The 24,454-nt window shown below is 38.2% G+C and overlaps 1 protein-coding gene across 2 annotated transcripts; it reads right to left on the minus strand.

The window, feature by feature from the left end:
• Nucleotides 1-2,642: 2,642 nt before the first annotated feature.
• On the minus strand, nucleotides 2,643-24,370 carry WARS1 (tryptophanyl-tRNA synthetase 1). Of its 2 annotated transcripts, XM_015630018.3 has the most exons (12): nucleotides 24,293-24,370; nucleotides 23,554-23,576; nucleotides 20,783-20,997; nucleotides 19,598-19,805; nucleotides 14,908-15,016; nucleotides 13,961-14,080; nucleotides 13,173-13,355; nucleotides 12,431-12,531; nucleotides 11,089-11,201; nucleotides 9,860-10,033; nucleotides 6,564-6,704; nucleotides 2,643-4,793 (listed from the first exon to the last, which is right to left on the minus strand). In XM_015630018.3, exons 3-12 carry the CDS (start codon nucleotides 20,894-20,896, stop codon nucleotides 4,635-4,637), a joined length of 1,422 nt encoding a protein of 473 aa, XP_015485504.1. In that variant the 5' UTR covers nucleotides 20,897-20,997; nucleotides 23,554-23,576; nucleotides 24,293-24,370; the 3' UTR covers nucleotides 2,643-4,634. The 2 variants fall into 2 exon arrangements, with proteins under 2 accessions (XP_015485504.1, XP_015485506.1); XM_015630020.2 differs by lacking the exon at nucleotides 23,554-23,576 and having other exon boundaries at nucleotides 24,293-24,322.
• Between the last annotated feature and the right edge of the window lie 84 nt (nucleotides 24,371-24,454).

A 24,454-nucleotide genomic window follows, 5' to 3' on the forward strand; every position in this document is an offset into this window, starting at 1 on the left:
CTTCGTGAAGGAAAGGCTGCCATCAAATCTGTGCGCTGGCGGGGTTAGGCAAGCTCGAGTTGCAAACTCGTAGACCATAATCAAGATTTCCAGCTTTTAAAAGTGCACACTCTTCTCCCTTTAAATGGTGCTGTTAGGAGCAGCCAAATGTATTTTGCCAGAGGTGCATTTTGAAAGAATTTCAGACTTTTCTTTCTCATCTTCCTACCACTTCTTTTTCATTATTTTTTCCTACTTTTTTTTTTTTTTAAGAAAAAGTCTATTGAAAAACCGATGCCCATGCTATCGCTTCAGAAGGAAAATCCCTAAAGCCAGAAATGTTAGTTTGCTCATCCTGCCTCAGGGGCCACATATATGCTTCTGGTTTAATCCCTAGATGATGACACTTGAAGCATTCTGGATCCAACCTCTCAGATTCTGCTAAAATGCATTTATTGGAGGGAAAGGGGAATACTGTATTTTAAAAGGAGTTCTCATATTTAGGACCCTTCTGGTCAGCAGTCACTCTCACCAGTTGATAGCATGGTTTTAATACACTGACTGCAGACAGGATCTGTCAGCTGCCTTGGGCATACAGAAAGAACAACAGGTTTAAAGAATGCAGATGCTCCTAGACAAGAATAAAGGGAACCTCTTCTACCCCAGATAGACACCACTGAAAAGCTCCACAGCTTCCGAAGTCTAAGCTTTCAGCTTGCCTTTTAAACACATTCACAGCCATGCTATCATATCTAACAAGCCCCTGAATTCTTCCAAGGGTCTACCCAGCTCTTGCAGGTGATCCAAGAGCAGGGTGAAGAGGCCAGGCTGGTGCACACTGTGTCATCTTAAGGGGAGTGAAATGAAAGACCCAACACTGAACTGGATTCTTTCCAAAAGGCTTGTGGCCTCAGCAACCTACCACCCTGACAGCTTTGGGTGTCAGCACCAAATTATAAATCCTTATTATAATTATTTATAATTTATATATAATTTATATTTTATTAATTTACATATAAATAATAATATTTAATATAATTATACAAATTATTATATTTTATATAATATTAATATAAATATTAATTTATAATATATTAATAACAATTATTATTATAATAAGTCATAAAGTCCTTAAAACAGAAGATTTAATTATGTTCTTGAGGTTTGGGATTCCTCTTAAGAGTCTATTACCCTCACCTCCTTCTACAAGGGATGTGTTTAACTGGGAGGTGATTCATCCCTGCTCTGCCTGGATGTTTGGAATCACACTCCTTTATGCCATGTTATTCTCAGCCAACCTTGTTCTCAGGCATCACATTCTCTGAACTGAGACAGTGGAAGAATGCCTACAAAACAGACTAAACAACCATTTATTGTTAGGCAGCACTGATAGCATCCATGGTCAGCCCAAGGTTTGAATATTAAATAGCTCATCTTTCCCGGTACACTCATGCACTCAGATAACTAAAAATGTCTCCTCCTGTGGGTGTAACTGAAATACAGCTGATTCCAAGGGAGAGGAATTACAGAGGAATTGTAAATATGAGTGGGAATAACTGCAAAAGCCAGTGCAAGGGGCTGAGAACTCTAAGCCTCAGGGATTCAGCACCACATGAGCAGGTTCTCATGCAGACTGAACAAATGCTACCAGAGAGGCAAATTGTATCTCTAGGCAGCTTGTTTCAGGAAGGTAAGGGCTTAACAATCCATCCTGTTCAGAACCCTTTACTGGGAAAAACATCTACACACAGAGTGTGGGTGACAACCTGAGGAAGAACTCACAGCAAGTACAAACAGCAACAGGTACAGAACTGACTGGGTGACTACTGTAAACACAGACATAAATTTGGACCAATTTTTGTTTACTGACAGGACATATATTATGTACTTCACTACACACAGCCCAAGCTGGGTTTTCAGCTTCTGGTTTTCAGCGCTTGACTGCTTTATTTTCAGATTTGTATTATCTTGACCTTTAGCTACTCTAATGATGACAGAACTATTTACTTTGATAAATAAGCTAGCTGAAGGCCAGCCAACAGAAAGAAGGTACCACATTTGCTGTGCTGATATTGAGTATACTTTGCTATATGGACTGCAGCTTGTTGTACAGATCATTTCTTTTAGCAACAAAGTTGGTGGCCTTGAGACAAAAAACAAACGCTTAGAATATCAGGTAGGTTTCAGCATTCCTCTTGGTGATTGTGGAAGTGCTGTGGGAACCTACTCAGAGTCTGTGCTTTTGCACAGAAATTGTGAGCACTGTGTTTCCACTGAAGCACCAGTTTTACACCAAACCCGCTGAGGTGTCACTGTAAACAGGTCTTGTGGATCTTCCCCCATCCCAGAGCGGGCTGCTGTGCACAGGGACATGCAACCTCCAGTCTGGCTTGTGAGCAGGTCATCTCTGGACAACTGACCCTTACTGGCTCAGTCTGGCAGCAGTCTGAAGTCTACCTGGAAGGGGGTTCTAAGGCAGCCTGTTTCAGTACTTCAAAACAAGGACCAGCTACATCAGATGACAAATCAGTATCTAAAAAGGTAGGAAGAGAGGTCAAAACCAGCTAAGGGTAAATTAAGGCTTTGAGAAAATAATAAAAAAGTAAAACAAAAGTTTGATACAGACTTTTATCTATATTTTTATTACAGTGAGATGAACAAAATGAACAAATTGAGGAAAATGTAATGAACAATGCCTGATAACATTTCAATGTGCTTTTGAAAACTGCCTTGTCTTGACCTTTAAAATAATATCTGGGGCATGAACCATAATTACAAGAGAGTCAGGAATTCATCAAGACTCCTCAGAGAAACTGCATCACCTCAGAAGCATGTTGGTATGAATTCATCAGAGAACTTGAAAACAGTGCCTGTTCAGCAAATAAATAGTAAATAGTTTTCCTATCACTTTCCCTTCTAGAATTTTCAAAACATTTCAACTGTTATTACAAAATAATGCATCTGCTTATCTAAAACAGAACATGGCATGGTTTCTCCTACAGCATATTTCCCTTTGCAGAATAACAAAATTAATTCTCGGTTAATGAAATAAATCTAGCAGAACAAATCTGCATATATTTTAAACAATATACTTGCATTATAAGTTTGTAAAAGCACTTTTAAAGTAAATTTAAGGCTTATCTTTTATGTATGGCTTAAAGATGACAAAGACTAGACTGCAAGAACAGGAAGGTCATCATTAAAGTCAAAAGTAATTAAGACTTAGCTTATTTATTACTGGATTTAAGAAGCTGTTTTTTCCCCTAAGAATTGCTCCACTACTTCTAGAAAAAAAAGCTTTTTCTACTCATTGTTAAGCCCTTGCTGGCACTGAGATGCTTTGCCTGTGGGTTATGGAGACAGTCTCTGGGAAACATTTTCACTAATACACTGAAGCCAATGGCATTAGATTAGAAATGTCAGCTCACGTAAACTGTAAAGAAAAAGACAAAAGCTAAGCCTTGCTATTTCCAGCACAAGTTTGAAACTCATGCAATAGGCCTAAGTTTGCCTTGCACTTCTGTCTTCTCCTTGGTTCCTTGAACAAACATAAGCAGGCTAACCCACCTGAGTTATCTACATCAAATAAAAGCACCTTTGCTAGGACTGTATCTGGGCTAGCAACTTTCTGTTCTGTACAAGACAGATCTAACAGTTTGCACTCAGCACTGTTCAGATCAAAACAAACAGCTAATAATTTGGATTAATGCTCCATAAATCATAGCAAAGACACTGAAGTTCTTCTGAAGAAAGGTGACTGTTAAAATACCTCATGTAATATTTAATTAAGAATATTTTCTCATTGGAATACATCCTAAAATAAATATCCCTAGTGTAAATCTCCTGGTGCAGTGAAAGAGAACCAATAGTACTTGAAGTATCCCTGTGTCCAGTGTGACTTCAATTTTCACAGCATGATTTAACACTTGTTATTTATAACTAGAAACTAATATCTGAATTTTTATACTATCTTCCACCTGAGAATATCAAGGACCTGACAACTTCTTGATGACCTCCTCCCACCAGAGGGACTTAGATCAGATAAAAAGCTCCAGAAAAAAAAGTAGTGCGATTTCTGCAACTTGCCCAATGTCAAAGAGGAAGACAATAGCAAGACAAGTCTGACATTCTTTCTCCAGTGTTCAACGCAGAGATGTCCACTCCTTCTGTACTGATCCCACTTTGTAACACTGACTTTTCAGCCTAGTTTTTTGTGTGCAGCATGTTCTCAGTAGCCCAAGGAGACATACAGTCTAGTAAACCAAGGAACACAGTACAAAAGAAAATGGAGCTACTATTTAGTACTTTGAGATATAACCTCTTACCAACATATTTAAAACAATTTCCAAGTTAGCCTTTATCATCAAATGGAAATTTTATTTATATTTTCAACATGAAATACATTAAAATACAATGTAGGGCTGGCACACATGCTTTTCTGCAAGACTGATCAATTCTGTCTTGCATATTCTGATTTTCAATAGATACAAGTCTTATTTTAAACTTTTTATGTACTCTGCTGTTCATGATAATTTACTCATTATTTATAAAGCACCGATTACAGGCTGTACATAACTAGGGAGTGATGACATACAACAGAAGACAACAATTACTTGGCTGTGGATTATCAAGTGCTAAATTACATAAACATTTCTTCAAAATTCAAAAGCCAGCTTCCTTGGAGTCATGAACTGCTTCACAATTTCATCTGTGACCTGCTTCCTTCTTTCTTGATGAGCTGCAACCAAGGGCTGCATTGTTTCAATAAGTACCTTCTTCAGCTCCCCCGTGAGCAATTCCCCACTGGTGTAGGCCTGTCAAGAAAGTGTTGGTTGCTGAACACAGTGCCATTCACAAAAAGACTCAGTGATCAGTATTTCTTTAAAAGATCTGCATGGCTTAAAAGTAAGTACAGGCCTTAGAAGATTATCTGGTATCACTCTGAAAATGCAACTCGCAGAGTTGCTTGTTGCCTGTTAAAAGATTAAGGCATCTGGCAAAATTCATATGACAGGTTATTATAAGGACTGAATAAATTACATTCACAAGTTTAACTAGGAAATCCTGTAATTATTTGCAGGAAACTGCAATTTTCCTCCCCGGAATCCCAGTTCAAATAAACAGTCAAACTAAGCCACTTTTTTTTTTCAGTAACAAGTACAAATTCTCATATATTTCTCTCATTGCATTTAGGTAAGAGACTAGATGTGATTAAAATATCCTTTTTATAGCAAAGACACTCAGAATCTATGTTCACACTGTAGTCATATTCACAGTTGGTAATCCATTCCATTGCTCAATACTGAAATGCTTCAGCTTAGAAGCACAGGCCAACAGTTTATTGGTTCAGCCACATTTAGCAACCATGGCTGGGAGAGTTCAGCTATATTTGAAATGACAATAAACACGATAATCTTACCTCCCCTCACCATCAAGCCATTCTTAACACCTGTTCAAGGTGTAAATGCTGCTGACATTGACTCAACAAGAGTAAAATACATTAACAAGAACAAATGGAATTGCAATTTCAGCAGTGTGGTTTGGGAAGTGTGTGTTATTTTTGCTTGTTAGTTTGTTATAAAAACACCAAGGTTGCTTTCTCTGGAAGTGTCCTCCGGTGCTACACGTGAAGCAGCTGCACTGATGCTGCTACAGTGGGAGAGTTCATGTTTTCTATTCAGGTTCTGAGGCACCACCGCAGTGAGCTGCAAGCTGTGGGTCAGGCTTTGTGCTCTGCAGCAGACTTAGGCTGACACTCTTGCAGTGGTTGGAGATTAATGAAAAAAACCTCTTTAAGTCAAATGTGTTTCAGGTTTCCATAAGGAATTTAAAACAGCACAGAGAAGTGTAGCTATCCAACCCTGCTCTTGTGGGGGAAAGACAGAGGGCTGGAGAAGAATCTGCAGTTCTTGATTTTCTTGCAGCTGTTCCCAGCAGGAGAAAGCTGATAAACCAATGTGACATGGGTGTTCTCTACTGCAGCTCCTGCCTTCCAGAGAACACACACCACCTAGTATTGGTGGTGAAAGGAAGGGAAACAGCTTGCTACCAGCCCTGGGGACAGAAGTCTTCCAGATAGGCTTAAAGAAAATGCAACATATATGAAGCAGTTTTCACCTGGGATCAATGAATCAATTCCTCAGAGCTATTAAATTTCTTGTGATGATAAGAATAAACCAAAAACCAGCAAGGTTTAGACATGAGCTTTTGTAGTTTTGCAGAATGTTTAGGTACTTTACAATAAGGAACAGGCAGAGTGTATTACACAATTAAAACAACACTAATCCCAAGATGACCTCATTTGAAAGGTAAGGAAGGTATTGTCCTACAGAGTGTTGGAGATTCCTGTGCAAACACTAGGGATTTTTAAAGAAGAGACAGATTGGCCTGTGAGAAAGAACACTGCAAAGAAACAAAAACTGACATACTAATACTGAAACTTGCAAGGGATGGAGAGCACAACACCAAAATTACCTTCCTGGAGAAGGTTCACAGGAGGATTGAGCTCCAGCTCTGTTGGCTGAGGTACAGCTTTGTCCTCACAGCAGGGAAGGAATAACCCTGTCTGCAGTTTGGTTACTCACCTGCTTCAGCTGCTCAAGCCTGTCATCATCCTCCAGGAAGAAAGTCAGGTACATAAAGGACACGTCAACGTCACAGTTGCCTCCGTACTTCCTGTGCTCTTCAATGGTGTCCCTGCCCCCTGAGAAGGCGTGCTTGTTAATCTGAAACAACACCAGGAGCTCAGGCTGTAATTCCCACCACAGCCAGGATTACTTTATTGCAAACAGAGATGTGTCATGATCCTCCAAACTCCTTACTAAGGATTACCTGAAGAACGAGTGGGACAAGTTAAAGCAGAGCCTCAGGACTGAAAAAAGGAGGTCATTAGAACCCAGCAGGGAAAAATGGCTATACATATTCTCCTCAGACTGCATAAACAAAAATTAAGTGAAAATTAAAAATAATCTACCCAAGACTCAGTCAAAAAAGTTTTAAGTCACTTTTGCTGAATCTGTTGGATAGAATTTGTGCTTACAGAAAATGTACTTCATGAAATAAAAATTAAGATATTTATCAAGAAATAAATTTTGGAAGAGATGAAGAAGGCATGGAAAATCCTGCAGAAATCCTAGAAATAACCCAATCTCCTCTTTTTGAAGTAAATGAAAACAAGAGAAAGCAAAGTTAAAGATTATACAAGTCTGTCTTGTATAATACAAGTCATGTGTGTATAATCCTACTGGCAGATGAACAGAACTACTGAACAGGTGTAATTGCTAATCCCATTCCCAATAAATTCAGAAGCCACTGGCCTATTTTGAACATTTATACATATGTAGAACTCTCTGAGGATGCTAATCTTCCTACAAATTTAAAGAAAATAATTGTTAAGTGGAGGAAAAAAAAAAATTTCTTAACCATATGCTGAACTTTTTCATTTAGCTCTTGCATCTTTTGAAATACCATAATCAACCTGCCAAGAGACACATTTGCATATGAAGTAGGTATTTTTTTAGTTCTGGTACCTAGGAGCTGTTATATATTTACAATTTATGAACATTCCTACTATCTATAGAGACTGTCTAGTGCTTTTTTCAATCTCTCCAACCACCAAGTTACAGATGAAGTCTTGTGGCAACGAACTACAATCAGAAATCACGCACCAATGAATATTTAAGGAAATGAACTGCCATCTGCCACATTACTTCTATTCTTAGGTTGCAGGGCAGCCTGAATAGCTGCCTCAGCATCTGTAAAATGAAGTTCTTACATACTCTTCTGCACTGACCTTCTTCCTTACTAGATTTTGTAAGCCTGAATGAAAATTTTTCAAAGCCCTTTATCTCTACAGTTTGAGTTCTACCTAAACAGAGAGGGATTAAATATAATATGCCAGATGAAGGCATATTTTTGTTGAAACACAGAATGTTTCTTTCTTAATCTCAAATTCACTTTTTTACATATTCTGGCACCTACTCATTGACTGAGGGTTTCAGTGACCTATCCACAGTGATGCACTGATTTTTTTCCCCCTGAATTTCACTGAATCCCTCAATATAGATATAAAATCTAAATAACACTTTATAGAAAAAAACAAGTTCTGTTGTTTGTTGTAATTTGCTGATAGGTACAATTAGAATAGTTTATTAGAATGCTGCCAATCATCTCATTGGATTACCCAGAATTCTCTTAGCCATTCCCAATATATAGTAATTTTTATCTTCCATTACCTGCAAGTTTTGAACCTCATTAGCTAGCAAGGTACCAATAATCTGAAAAATGCTGTAAGCAATAGTTTTTTTTGTCTGGCATTGCATTTTCTTTTTAACCTCTATTCACAACCAGAAGTCATCTTTCCTGATATATTTTTTTATTTATTTGCTATAATAGTATTTTGTCTTTCACTTAAGCTCTATTTTCATAAAGACTTGTTTCTGATGGGCTTCAGAAGCTGAAATAAACCTCACCTTGTCATCCATTACACAACACTTTATGTCATGTTCAGGATTTTTCTTTATGTCTTTTATATTCCAAGTAGCTAGAATTATTATTTTTTTTTTTTTTTCAAGCAGTTTAAAGATGTAGAATTAGGATTTATGAACTTGGATCTCTTTGCAGATCACAAGTTACTTGCCAGGAAAAAAACATGGAAGAATGTTACCAATGTTACCATCAACCATGTATTCTCTATTCTGAAATTACAATTTGTTGTTTTTTTTTTTAAAGCAACTCTGTAACTGTGCAAATAAACTGGAATTATTATAATCCAAACACATGAAGAATTCCAATTCTTCAAAACAATTCTGGTTAACCAGTTTCTACAAAAGGGAATGAAGCATTATGAGGTGGGTGTAGAAGAGTCTCACGATAAGATAATTAATCCAAGCCTGTCCAATAGAAACAACATAAACATCTTTTCTTCCAGTTTTGACAGCTATTTCATAGTCTGGTCTCATGCCTTTAAATTCCTTCTCAAGGACTGACTTTCATTTTTGTTTAAATACCACTACTAGGTGAACTTTTGCCAAAGTAAATCATCTGACACCAGATAAGAGCAATCTTTCTTTCAACTTAGAAACAAGCTAGGAACATACTCAGAAGATACCCCTTCTGAGCTGAAATTCAGCATAATGTTTATTTGTAAATTGGAGTGAGCAGATGTCTTTGTGAATTGGCAGCAATAGATTCTCAAGCAGCAGGAAAGGTCTGACCTGTGTTGTAACTAACACCATGCAATGTTTGGTGCTTCCAACAAGGAGAGGGAGTCAAGAGAAAGAGCTGTTTATTAGGTTTACATCATGGCCTGACATACTTCAAAACTGTGGCAACATAATATTTATTTTAAGAGCATGAGCCTCCACAGCTCTTATTCTTACAACACTGCTCTGCAGGTATCAGAAAAACAAACGTTTTGTACACTATCCCAGCTAATATTTGTACTGTCAGATTAGCTGATAATGCAAAAGATCATATTTGATAGTCTAGCTAAATTTGCATAACTCAGTCAATTCCTGAAGATCTTTTGCCATGAAATGTATGGAAAAACCAATTCATGTATGTTCAAGGAAAACACTAAAAATTATCATTGTAACCAGCAGGACCTCTGAAGGTAGTGTCAGACAGCTGAGCAGGATATCAAAGGACTGTCAGGTAGGAGCTGTGGGCCAACTTCTACAGCCCTTCTTGATGAAGCTGGAGACTATTTCTCTTTATATGGTACCTACAGATATGGTTTAGGGGTGGACTTGACAGGGATAGGTTTATGGCTGAACTCTTTGATCTAAAGGGTCTTTCCTGACCCAAATGACTCTATGATTCTATGACCACTACTCCTTTTTGTTTCAGCTTTGTGCTATCAGGTTTTGCAGGTCCTTACCTTTGTCTTGATTTGTTTGGGTGTATCAGTGAGGAAGATGGAGGAGTTTGGGTCACTAGCACTCATTTTGGTCTGTGCTCCTTGTAGGGCTGGGAAGAAGACTGAATGGAGTAAGGCTGGTTTGGGCTGTCCAATTCTTGGTGCTACATCGCGGGTCATTCTAAAGTAAGGATCCTGAAACAACCATCAATAAAAGCACAGAATAAAGTTGAAAAATGTGATTTGAAAGCTGATAGATGCTGACCCATTCCTGCCATAAGAAGTAATGTCAAAAACCAAAAACTGAAAAAAAACACACCCTGAAATATTCCAGAACCTATTTTCAATCCAGTTAACTCAGAACACCAACAAACAAAAACCCCTTTTTTCTTTTCCATAGTGCTGTACACTCTGACTCCCATAATTGACAGGCATATTTGCAAAACTTTACATGAATTCAAATAGTTGCTAAAACTATGCTTAATATGCCTGGAGATGGATGCAGCCTAAGATGAAAGCTTTCTCCCAAAGCATTTTAACAGCCAGCAGAGAATCTGAACTAAATCAGCAATCAAGCTGGCAGTGCTGTGCTGATGATGTGACTTAAATCAAAGTGAAATATTATTTCATAATATTGTGGCTGATGAACATGATTACATCATCTTCCAGTGTCTGTCTCTGTGACTAAAATAACTAAAGATTCAGTCAGTGCAGGATGTGATTCCTAGAAACACTACTTATTTAAAGTAAAGACCCTATTACTCTCATTTGTATCTGATGTTCTTCCAGCTCTCTCTATAAATCTGAATTGTTAAGGTTCTGCAGTCTTTCTGGCAAACTATTTCAATGCTTCTTTATTCTTACTGAGAGAGGGTTTTTCCCCATGGTTCAACAGAAATCTCTTGTGTTGCAAGTTGAGCTCATTCCATCTTGTCCAAGTTACCATGGAGATGGCCAAAAGTTTCTTCCTACCCCCATGTCAGTGTGCTTTTGCATAGATGTCACTGTCTTTGCTTTCCTAGATCAGCTCAGTGTGAACAGAGTTGCAATCAAGAGAGATCCAAGACTGGATGAATACATGATTGTTGGGTTAAGCCTTCATCTGCTCATTTTCTATGTCTTTCAGTTTCTACCCCAGAAAGGTACACACAGGAATGTTTTACAGATACCTTGAGACACCACCATGCACCAATGGTACAATACAAAACCAAATCCATGAAAACCAAATTAAGCAAATATGATTTTCTTACCTGGTCAATAGCACATGGGATAAGACACTGAATATTCTCCTTGCCATTGAATATCTGTGGAAATGATGAACTGAAGGATGGAGCAGCTTGGATAGCAGGAAAGCTGATCTTACCTAAAAAACATGTTTGGAAAAGCTAAGCAATCAACAGAAGCAGTGATAAACAGAATTTTTTGCAATAGGTAAAATGCACATGTGAATCAGCCAAATACTTAGCTGAAGACCAAGCTCTATCTTTATCAAGCACTGTTGCCTTATCTGAGGACTTTTTCATCTTTACCTTCTGCAATGTCAACAAACCTTCAACTGACACAGAAACTAATAACAAAAGGCAAGCTGTGACTACACTGACTTCAGCAAAAGTTCATCACTGCATACTCTCCTGATCATTGAACTATCTACCCTTTCCAGAAACAGAATTGAGTAAGCTTTTCATTTTCTTTTCACTTTGTGAGAGAATAACTACAGTCATCACATAAGCTTCCCTCTAAGATCTTAAATCACTGCTATGTGCATTCTGTACTCATGAAGCATTTCAGATGTGCCCAGTTCTCTTTTTTATACAGGGCTTAATCGCAGTGTAGGCAACATGGAACTATCAAAATCCTATCAAACAGACAGCAAGTAGCAGACTTTTACACACATGATGAAGTCATAATCACAACACCATCTTTTATCAGAGCACTGCTAAAACAAGTGGAAATCTGTTCCTTGGTTACAGTGAAGGCTGAAAGCTGTCACTGGCCTAATTACTGGACTAAGAATGATGGTAATGCTCAGAAACATCCAGGATTTAATGTAATTTTTACACAGAATCTTTTTTCTTGTCCATGTGAAGCTTGTCCAGAAACCTGCAATTGCAGTGAATTAAATGGGAGATTTGAGTAACCCAGAACCTTGATAATTAGGCTAGTCAGCACTCAACTTTTTTCATATATGTAAATGCCTATGTATATTAATGCAACTTTTTCTTTACAGATTTGGGATAGAAATTTCTAGGAGGTCTAGAAAGAGGTCTATAGCTCAAATCACTGCAACAAAAAAATAAAAAAGAAAATAAAAGAAAAAGTCATTCACTGTTTTGGACCCTTCAACATTTGTATTTTGTACTTCGCTCTTACTAAAGTCAAAAAGGTATATGTTATGCCAGAAATTTCATTGTGAAATGTGTTCTGTTCTGAAGGAACAACAATAACATCAGAATCTGCCTAGAACCTTAATCCCCCTGCTTCTTCTGTCTGTTTCATGAGTGGCAGACACTAATCTCTTTGAACTACTACTTCAAATAGCTCAATTGAAAGTGAAAGCAAACACTGTTTCTTGTAACTGGTATGATTTCCTACCAATGCAATCACTGTCTGTAAAGCCAAAGATTCCTTTCACTTGGTTAAATGTGACATGCTTCTGAACTTTGACAATGTTTTTGTAGAATCCAGCACTTGTCCTGTGAGGAAAAAAAAAAGTGGAAAAATAAAATGAGGAGAGTGTATGTACAAACTCTGACTGCAAAAGCTGAGAACATTAAAAAACCTACAGGATTAAATCTCACAGTTTCAGGCTTTTTGTGGCCCATTAAGATGATAATTAGAAAATAATTTACAAACAGGAATTTTATGCCTGGAAAGTTTAATTTATTCTTCCTTTCCCCCAATAATTACTACAAACATTCTTCTTTAAACTTCACTCTGTACTGTATTATTAAAATAACTGACCACAACAAGTTGCTGCAATGCCTTCTGTTAAAGCTAATAAAGTGCAAACACATCTGAGAGACTTTGATACCATCTTAAGCAGATCAATCTGGAAGTTTCTTGGTGGTTTAGGTATTTTTACACTTTAGCTGGTTTAATATATTTTTCATAATTTACACATTGCACACACAAGTATTTGTTCATGTTATACAGGAGAATGATAATAGACATAAAATGTTAGACAGCAGAAAAAACAGTATGTTTCTATTTCAAGTGTTAGAAAACTTGTCCTAAAGCTTTCAAATTTAGACACACTTACTAAAACATTGCTGGTAGTCAGAGAGAAAATACAGACTTTTTTTCACTACAATGCTCTAAAGAAATTTATACTTACCCTAAATAGTCTAAATCCGAAAATATAAAGGTTTTATTGATGTCAAAACCACATGCAATGATGTCTTTTGCATTTTCTCTAGCATATTCATATGCCTTCTCAATTGTCATGTCCTTCCAAAGGTATTTCTCATCATCAGTTAGCTGTATTACCAAGGGAACATCAAATACTTCTTGCAGCCACCTAATAGAAGCAGACATGTTTTATCCCATATTAAGTTAAAATGAAGATGTAAATCATGCAGCTAAAATATTTTTCTGTATTTGAGCAAAGGTATATGGAGAGATCTGCTCTTTTCTTTGTATGCATATGCAGTTATATTTATGTGAACAGGTAAAATGTTTTTTACAGATTATAATGACAACTTACCTGGAAAAAAGACTCACAGTTACTGTTTCCTGTAAACATGACAGAGGTCACCAGTGGAAAAGGAACCAGAATTCAAAGAGGTTTTACCTTTCTGAGCCCAATGTCTCTGTGTCCTGCTGCTGCAGGCATCACCTTCCAGAGTAATGTTACCGACCCTTGTAGGGAACTGGTTTTTAGGAACAACAGGAATTTTAAGGAGTGCCACATGGCTAAGGGAGTAAGGAAGAGGGCTTTATGGTGATGCAGGGATTGTGATAGTTTCAGTGGAAAGGTGAGACTGAATTATGTTCATTAATATTCACTCCATGTAATCAGAACTCCTTGCAATGTATCATTTTGGAAGTTTCACAGGCCATGTTCAATGTTTCTTTCAAAAAAAAATGCTTTGATTAATAATACAACTGGTAGAAATAGCTTACTTTGTGAACATAAATGGGATAAGATGACCAACGTGCATTGCCTGAGAAGATGGCCCTCTGCCTGTATAAAGGTAAAAGGGTTTCTTATTTTCATAAGCATCAAGTACTTGGTCCATATCTCTAGAGAATAAACAGAGAAAACAAGATACAACTGTTTAGTAAGAAATATCCACAGTACAGAGCTTTTATTCAAAATCTGAGTGTTTTTAAAGACAAAAATATTTATAAATAATAGTATGTTAAGTGTCCTAGAAATAAAAAAGTTCTTGTTTACTCATTTTTTAATTTAAGAAAAGCATGGTCTCCTTCAATCTCCATGGGGGGTGGGGGGAAAACCTCAGATAAATGAAATCAAAAGTAAAAATTTAATGTTGAAATTGTGCAACTTTTAAAATTACTTCATTGGATAATAATCTCCAGAGCCAGGGACCATTTCTCAAACAGGTACAACCAAGCAGCTCAGCTGACCTCTGGTGAAGGTCATGCCCTCAGTCATGCTCAGGCCCTTCTGTGAAACCTGCTGGTGCCACAGCCCCAAGGCTCCTGTGTGCTAACAATTAAACAGTGAAGGTCACTGGCAGGCTCATGCTTAAGGTTATTCCCTGAGCCTTTTCTGTACCACAAACAGATGCACAGGAGCCCTGCTGAAATCACCAGTGGCACCTGGAGTTCTCTGACAGGCCACTGCCCCTGGCTGCTGACACAGAGTCAAAATGAACCTGCACTCTGAGCACATTTCTTCAGTTTGGGATTACTCAGGACGTATCAGAAACCCATGCAATCAAGAGTTTCAAGTGTTGCCAGGGAAAATCTGCAATAGTTGCTAATTTCAAATGGCACAGTTGGTTTGCCTTGGCAGAAAAGCAGATAATTTTTGCTAGTTACAGGCTTCTCACAGGAAGTCTGCCCAACAGGACCTTCTTAATTTTAATAAAAGAAAAACTCACCTGTGGGAAAAAAAGATTCCTCTACGTAGAAAGTGGTGAGGTTTTTGCCCAATAGCTCTTTCTATTCGATTAATCAGATCTGTGTCAATTTTACTGCTGCCAAACCGAACTATATCATAAAATGTAAAAAAAATAATTAAAATAAGCACAGTATAACTACAACCAGATCTTGGAATACCAAGAACATACCAATGCAGGCTAGATTAAAAAAGACTTCTTCAAGTCAAAAAGTTGAAGTCAATTTTCCTGATTCTTGTCTGAAGACCCTGCAGTCACCTCCAGTATTATCTCTATGCTAGGAGGCTCAGCTGACTCACAACATGCAGTATTTCTGCATCCACAAATTACTATCATTGCAGTCTCCTTACAGCAGAAGCATTGATATTCCAAGCAAAAAAAAACATGCTAAAGAAACACATTCAGATCACCAACTTGGCCTGAGCCATAAGATAAAAAGGCCTGAATGTTTCTCTCTTGGTGTCTAAATTTTCTGCTGTGAGACATCTTCTTTTGCTTTCACTCAAACAACATCACCAACCCCAAATACTCTTCAAACTTAATTCTTTAATATGTGTATGATTACAGACACTGCTCCCCTCAAGAGGCTTGAAAAGGAAATGCACAATGCTCTTCATGGCAATCAGACTTAAGACTTGGTGGTTTAGGAAAGGTTGTGACAGAGCAAAATAGCAGTATTTTCCCTATTCCCAGTAATTCTGGGATCTTAATAGTGAGGCCAATGCTCTATGATTTAAACTTGTTTGAAAAAATTCTGTGCAAGAATCTACTGCTTGCTACTATTCTGCTCTATTCAATATGAGAACTACTCAATATTGCACTAATAAAATGCAAAATGCATCACAAAATGGGAAATCATAACTTAAATGAATGCTAGAAAGAGATCAAGTGAGCATGAAAATGATTCAGCACAACAACAGCAACTGGTAAGAGGCTGACCTGACAGAAACAGAAAACATGAAAATGCCCTGGATTAACTGGGACTAGCTACTCTAAAAATATTCATGTACTGTCATAGAAAGTGATTAGAAAAAGCTCTCTGGGGTACAGAACACTTCACTGGAAATGCCTAAATATCTTTATCAAACATTTACAGGCTGCACAATTCCCTTTTCTTTGCCCATGTTCACCTTTTCTGTTTAAAAAATGGATCATTTTTCCCTACCTTTTTCCTCCTATTTGAATGTTCAGAACATCTTAGGCTCTCTGCTCACAAAGAATCTGCCTATCTAAACAGCTTCTGACAGAGTCTCTGCTCCCAAACATGCTTTAAAAAATTCCTAGTGTGCTTTTCATCTCCAGTGTTCTACCTTTTACCAAAATACAGCTTTCAATTCACTGTGCAGAAGTCATGAGAACTGCCATTTTCAAAAGCGTATTTGCATTTGTTGAAAATTCATTGTGTACTTTTCCTCTTTGCTGTTGCTCTGTTGTAACTACACAGAGAAATGTATACCCTAATATTTGTTATACAGTAACTCTGCTGATCAGGCCAGTCTCAATAATCTCTGAACAGTCATGACAAGTGGGAGAGGCTCCTGGAGGCTGGAAGAAAGAAAATGCCAATCCTCCCTTAAAGAAGGGCTAGGAGAAGGAATTGTGGAATTGAGGTGGACAGGTCAGTCCACCTCACCTCCATCTGTGGGCATGTGCTGAAGCAAATAATCCTGGCAATCACTCCCAAACATTAAAGACATGAAAGTGACTGGCAGTCAGCAAGCATTTATGAGTGGAAAATCATTGTCAGACCAACTCAATAGTCCTATGATGCTATGACTATAGCTGAGGTGAGAAGAGTGAATGTTGTTTATCTCAGCTTTAATAAGGCTTTTGAGACTGTCTTCCAGCTCAGTCTCAGAGATAACTGGTGAAGTCTGGACTAGGCAAGTGGACAGCAAGGGGAACTGAAAACTAAGTGAACTGCCAAGCTCAAAAGTTGTGAGCAGCAATCACAAAGTCCAGCTGGAGCCCAGAGCCATCTCAGCAAGTGTGCAGGTGAAATAATCCTGGGAGGGGTGGCTGATACAAAAGATGGCTGTGGTGCTATCGAGAGGGACCTCAGCAGATTGGAGAAATGGGTTGATGAGAACCTCATGAAATTCAAAAGGGAATGCAAAGCCCTGAATTTGGGGAGGAATAACTCTGTACATGGGTACAGCAAGGAGCCAACTGGCTGGAAAGCAGAAGGACCTCAGGGTCCCAAGGTCCTGACAGACAAGGAATTGAATATAGCTTGTAATGCACTTCTGGGGATTGGATGGTCTAAGGTCTTGTGGGCTGCATCAGGAACAGCACACTGCCAGAAGGTCAGGGGAGGTGATCCTTTCCCTGTGTTAAGCACTGAGGAGACACATCTGGAGCACTGGTTCTGAGCTCTGGCATAAGAAAGACATGGATACAATAAAGTGAGTCCAGCAAAGGACCATGAAGATGAAGGACTCAGAGCACCTGTATTACAAGGAGAGTTTGAGAGAGCTGGGATTGCTGAGCTTGGGGAAGAGAAGGCTCAAGAGGACTCTTACCAATGTGTATAAATATGTGACAAGGGGAAGTGGGGAGGAAATAAAAAAGACAGCACAAGACTTTTCTCAGTGATGCCCAGTGAAAGGACAAGGGACAAATGGTACAACTTAGAAGAAAGAGGAAATTCCATTTAAACATACAAAACCGCTTCATACCATGCACTGGTCAAATGTTGGAATGTGTTTCCTAGCGAGGTCATGGGATCTCCATCCTTGGAGATTAAAAAGTCCTACTGGACAAGGTCCTGAGTGACCTGCTCTAGGCTGACTCTTTTTTGGGGAGAGGGACTGACCAGATGATCTATAAAACTGCCCACCAACTTCAACCACCTGCATTATTCAGCTTACTGAATTATCAGCAGAGTTAGCATAAAAAGCTTTTACTCATTCCTCTGCTCTTTGCTCATGCTCAAACAAACAAACAAATTTCTAGGGATGTTTATATTGACTTAGCTGACAGAACTCTTCTTCCCAGAATATCTTCAGGCTGTTTTTGTGTGCTACCATACATGTAAGTCCACATCTAGGGCAACCAAATGAGAAGAAGACCTCCTTCAATTCAAACACTGGTTTCATTTCTTCTGTGTTTGATTAAACATAAGCACAGTGGAACTTTCTCAAGCACCACTAGTAACAGATTATTGGTAGCACAAAAATTTCCCTTAGGGTAAGAGCTATCCAATGTAACAAGTTCTTGGACAACACCTTTTATTGTTAATTTTAAAAACGGGAGGAGAAGAAGAAAGCTTATCAGTAACAACCAGCAACTGCTTCATATTCTGAAGTGGCTAGGCTAGGCTTTCATTCTTTGAAAAATTTCCAACACAGCACTTAGAACAAGCAAAATGACTCATTTATCAAATTCACCAATCTGAGAGGAGTGTAAAGAAGTAAAAACCCTTTAGGCTAACTCTCACTCTACGGAAGATGAAAGGTTTTACGTACACAATTACTGGAAAAAACGGGCATGAACTGATTTATAGAAAATTGCTTTGAGGGAGATCCTGAGATTGTGCTAACACAATTGTGCAATTCTTCCTTTTCTAAAATGCTCACAACTCCTCCCCCACAAGGAAAAAATCCCCAAATCAACTAACTCCTATGCAAGTAACAAGATGATGAGAGATCTTGTCCACTTCCAGGTTCTAATAAATATTTTTTTTTTCTTCTCTAACATTGACCTATATTTTTCTTTGCACACTTCTCCCTTTCCAACTTTTTATTTCTCCCATTACTTCCTGCAGACTCAGTGAATGTGTGCATATGACACCATTTCTCAGTAGCATCACAAAGAATTAAAATAATGCTGACAACAAGCAACTGTCCCAAAAGCAAATATGATTACTGCCACATAAGGGTTTATACTCTATTGTGAAAAAAATTACTAAGCAGACCTCAGGAATGTACAACTGAGGTACTAAACATGATTTGCAGATTGACAATAATGAAAAAAAAAGGAAAAAAGAGAAATTAATGAATAGTTCTCTCACTTGTTTCTATGCCAGACTCAAACAAATTATTAAAATAGCAAACTGTGAAACCAATAAGGAAATTACCTAGACCTCTGTTTTTTAAACTACAAAACTTTGCAAGTTTTGTAACAATGTCATCTGAAACATTTTCCATTACACTACATGGTTTTTGAATGAGCTGCAACACCTTCATTCCAGGCAGTGCTTGGCTGCCTGTAAGTGTGCCTTCTGAAGAAGTCAATAGACTTAATAGATTTCTGCATTAGTTTTGGATCACTCCTGCCCTCTCTAATCTATAAGAGATGTGAGGAGCGGGTAGGAAGAATCCTTCAACCTGGCCAAAATACTCTTCAGCATTCCAGAACACTCAGTTACAGTATCTTCATTAGTGCAATTTTAATTAACAGTCCTTACACCAAAACACAAACCACATAAAAACTTGGATTTTGAACTTAAAAGTTCTTTGTAAAGTATATAACTCTTTCATAGGAAATCTCCACCTGGGACATTTTCATCTCTTACAGAAAATTCTTTAGACATGGAAATGCTAAGATTAGACATAAATTAAATGTTACCTATGATGTTTTGATCTGGATTTGTTATGATGCCTTGCTGTTTCTGTGGTCATTAGGATCACTTTACATAAATTCCTTAGTAGCAGTGAAGGAAGAGTTATACCTATGAGCTTGTCATAATCCACGCCTTTAGCATTTGATGTCTGCACATTCCAGGGATCCACTAAATCCTCATCCTCTTCTTTAGTTGTACCATTGTTTATTAATACAAGATCTTTTGGAGGCAAGCCTGCCTGATAATCTTGTCCTGTTGTTGTTTTATATGACAGTTTTAATGATAAGAGCATCCTCACTGCTGCATCAACTTCATCCTGAATAAAGGAAAAAACCCAAACAACTGTTTGCCTTCACTTAAATGGCTTCACTCGTATTTAAAATAGTCAATTACATTAATGTCCCAACCTTTCAAAATCCCACATCCATGCTTTGATCTGAACTGCATCATTAACAAACTCTAAACTCTGTTCTATTTAAATATTTTCAGCATCAATGTCAAAGGTAGAAGAAAAGCAAAAACTTAATCGTTAGAATATAAACCATCACCATTGCAAACATATTTAAAGCACTTCTGTCTTGCTTTTCAATTTCTGCCTAGAAAAAAAATGCTTGCTCACTTTTTAGAGGTATAACAAGCTTAGCACTTTTACCATAAATTTCTAAGGTATATAAATGAAATACGAATTATTATCTAATTTACTTTACAATGCTTTTAGTGGCTCACCTTAAAATAATTTATTCATTACAATTCATTGACAGACTTGAAGACAAACTAAACAATACATTAAAAAAACCCATATTAAAACTGATCTCTCCTTGCCAAAATAGTGATGACACAATAGGGAACCTGAAATAAAAGGCAAATTACTGAATTATTCAAGGGAGATTAAGCAGGGACTGTCAGTACAGTTACAGGAAGACATATTTGATAATGTCTACAATAATGCCTGGAGAAAAATACTTTCATGAACCATCTAAAACCCTAGGAGAATGCAAGCGACAAATTTACTTAAGAAATAAATGCTTTGGATCCTGTCACATAGTATGGCAACTGGATGAAGGAGACATCTAAGCCTAGGACTCTGTTTTGATTTGAAGAGTAACAACTTTGGTCTTGTCAGTGACTACCTTACTCCAGGTATGCCACGGTTCACAAAATGGACATAAACAGTTTTTAGCAAGAGTTCTTCTCATCACAATACAAAATAAATCTTAGAACAATAAAATTCTTCATCACTCAAAGACCTACCTAAACTGAAAAAGAAGGGTTCAAAATATGAAACACAAATACCTTTGGTGCTTTTCCTGCTTTCAGTGCTCTGACTTTCTCTCCTTGTTCAGTCACTCTTTCAAACAGCTGAAGGGGACTCAGAGTCTTCAAATCACAGTTCGGGCTGTCGGCCATTTCGCCGGACTGCACAAAGATCTGGTTAGGTACAAGTCAACTGAATTTATCCTCTTCCAACTCTTTGGCTTGGAGATTCAAAACAGCAGCAATGAAGGAAACTGTAGGGCAGAAAGTAGTATGTTTTACTCTTTAGTGTAATACTCCAAGATCAGGTGAAAAGTATAAGAAAATAAAAACTATACTGATCCCTACCATATTCCATTTATATCAAATTGATAAATGTGGAGACATTAGACATTAGTGAGTTTCAGTTTCACACAAAAATGGACAGAGACTGACAAGAGCACCAGGTAAATTTAGACATCACTGTTCGTGTTTTTGGTCTATGTATTTAACACTAGAACACCTTTCCAAAGTCAAATTCCTGGCAAAAGGAAAATAAATACATGTATATATGATTCAGAGCATCTCAGAACAACAACTGCTATCTGATTCCTGATTAGTTAATGTTCCTGCACTGATACCTTGTCAAATTCTGGATGATGAGGCTTTCATAACTACAAAACTACCTATCTACCTACTATAACTATGAACTATAAACTAACTATACTACCTACCTACCTACTATAACTATGAAATTTTGTCTTAGTATATGTAATAGAGTACTTCAGCCCAAAGCAAAGCTTAGTCATTTTCTTTATGGCTTTCCTCCAGAGGTTACAAAATACATTGATAATTGGTGAGAAATGCTGCTTTCCATAGAATTCTTGGGTAAGCAATAGGCTGTAAATTTGCCTGGGTTTCTCAGAACTATGCAGGAAAAATAACAGGAGATGGTTTAAGATGAGGAGCTGGCTGAGACTAAGAACACAGCAGTCTGCCTAAGCACACTCTGTCATGCCATGCCCATGTCCACCAAGGGGGAAGCTCTGTGTCCATGTAAAAAAAACTACTGACTTGAAAGGTCTTGTCTCTCTGGAGAGACTCCCTAGCAAATTACTGATCCACTGCTGTGCATGGAGCACAGATTGAGTGAGTGTAAGTAAAGATACATGTTCCTTTGGCTCCCTTTTCCCAGAGTTAAAACAAACAAAAAACCCAAACGAAACAAAACCTCCAGAGGCATACAATAGCTGTGTTAGCTGTTCAGCAGAACTTTAAAGCCTTCCTTCCACAAAATAATCAGTCTAATCATAACCTTGGTTATATGTACACAGTGTTTATTTAAACTGCTACTGTAAAAAGCCTTCACCTGCCTAGGAAACTTTGAAGGTCGATTTGGCAACAGGGTAGTTACCAAAACATACCTACCATTAAGGCTTTGTTTGTCAGTCAGCTACAATATTCCCATATTTCAGCTTCAGTTAAATTGAGAAGTGGATACATCCACTTGTTAATGTAATTTGTTTACTCTATTAACTCTTGGATTACCATACTTAGATTACATAATAATACTTAAGTCTTTAAACTAATTTTATTCCTTTAAACATTTTGCAGTTTGACAGTGTGATACAAAAAAAGAAGTAATTTGAAGCATATCAAACAATTTTCTGATGTATTCCTACAATTTAATTACATTTTTTTATTTGGCTATTGCCTTCCTCTTCTTCATGGGCAACAAATATTTTAAGTGTTAAAGTAAGGAATAAATGCATGTTAGAAAATGTTTATGAAGATTAACACACACCCTTTCTGTAGGAACATGCCATTTATATTTACTGGCTTCAAATTTCACGAAACAATAAAGACATAAATAAGAATTTTCTTTGGTGTAGAACAAATTGTGACTTGTTTTAATTTAAATCCTTACAGTAGAGTCTTGCTGATGGATTGCCTCCATTCAGAAAGGCTGAAATGACAGCTGACATTTGGCACATATACTGGAAAGCAGCAAACCAGACTCCTTAAAATGTTTGGAACATTATGGATTTAAGCTGAAAAGAGAATCTCAAATGAAGGTGCATCTTCATTAAGCAGCAGAAAAACGGTGCAGGTGATGCAAGAAGACATGAAGATATTGTGACAATGAATGCAAAATATATGGACTGCAACTTAAGGTTATCTTGATTTACCTCAGTACTGCCCCCATTTGCTAGTGGAATTCAAGCCAGGAATTAATGTGGAACACAGGTCTTTACCTTTTGAAATCTGTTAATGTGAACCACTAAAAAGAAATATCTAGATATTCTACTATTTATCAGGACTTTTTTATTGCTTTCTTCTTGATATTATAAAAATTAATAGTCCAAGACTGATTACATACCATAGGCAAACAGATTTGAGAAAAAAAAATGATGCATGGGATTTATAGAATGAACTATTAGATATTTAGGAGCTGAGTCTAGAATGACCCAGTGTGAACTTGAAAGCCAAGATGTGGGTGCTTTTTCTACCTATGAAATGCAGGTAACTTATAATTAAAGTGCTATGAGACAAAGCTCAAATATAATCCTTGGCAAAGGTATCAGAAAACTACTGCATCTTCCTCCCTTTCCAACTGGCTGACCATCACATATCTATGATCATTTTCACTGTCTGCAGTCTGACTTGGTAAGTTAGAGAACTGAGAATTAAAAAACCATGGTTTCACGTTAAGAAGACAAACACTGCAAGAAAGTACATTATGACTTCCAGAGACAACAGTAATACAACAGTCCAGAACAAGCTTTCATGAGCAAACGAAAGAATGCGAGACTAAGTTTAAAAGCACTTACATTCCTGAAAACTCTTTTTCCTCCTGTAAAAAAAAAATCAAAACAAAAAAGAAAAGTGAAATCAAAGTAGGTAGCATCCACACAGATGTAATTTGAAACAGCCCTTGAGAGGCACTCCAACATAGGCTGCACTTTACAGCAGACCTATCTCCCCAATCATGGCAAGCATCAATTTACACACGAAATTACAATAAAAGAGAGCAAGACAATTCCCCAAGATGACAGATAACATGACCATTCAAGGACAGAGGAGTCACCAGAAGCAAGCCGACATGAATCTTTGCTACACCGCAGCTGCACAAGAGCAAAGCTACTGTTGTAGCACAGAATTACCCGACACGCCAGTGCTCCCTAACCCTGGCGTCCTGCAGCATTCCCTGCCACGCCCTGCCCGGGCACAGCAAAGCCACTCGCCAGCTCTGCCCTTCCTGCCGTGGGATGCATTTCCAGTGACCTGGACACCCCGCCCTGCCCTTCTCAGAGAAAAGGGCATTTTCACCTGACTCTCTGCCGAGGTAACCCCGCAGGGAATGGAGGAAAAGCCCTCAAGTGCATCGACGCATCTCAAGGGGAAGGAGAAAACGTGCCCGGCAGACACCCTCACACCCGGCGCCTCACGCCGGTCACAGGGGCGGCAGAGAGCACCCAAGCAGCCCCTCTCCGCCCGCCGGGGTGTTTGTGCGAGTGCCCATCCCCGCGGCCATGCCATCCCAGCCCGTCCCGTCCCGCCGCTCCTCACCCGCCGCTCCTCTGTCACCACCATTGCATCACCCCAGCCGGCACGGCCCCTGCGGCTCCCGGCTGGGAAACACAAACCCCCGGAACCATTGCCTCACAGCCCTCTCTCCTGCTCCAGTCACCAGCCCAAGGGAGCGCTCTCCATTCCGCTCGGAGCGGCTGA

Source organism: Parus major, chromosome 5 (genome assembly GCF_001522545.3).
Source record: "Parus major isolate Abel chromosome 5, Parus_major1.1, whole genome shotgun sequence".
Taxonomy (NCBI): Eukaryota; Metazoa; Chordata; class Aves; order Passeriformes; family Paridae; genus Parus; species Parus major.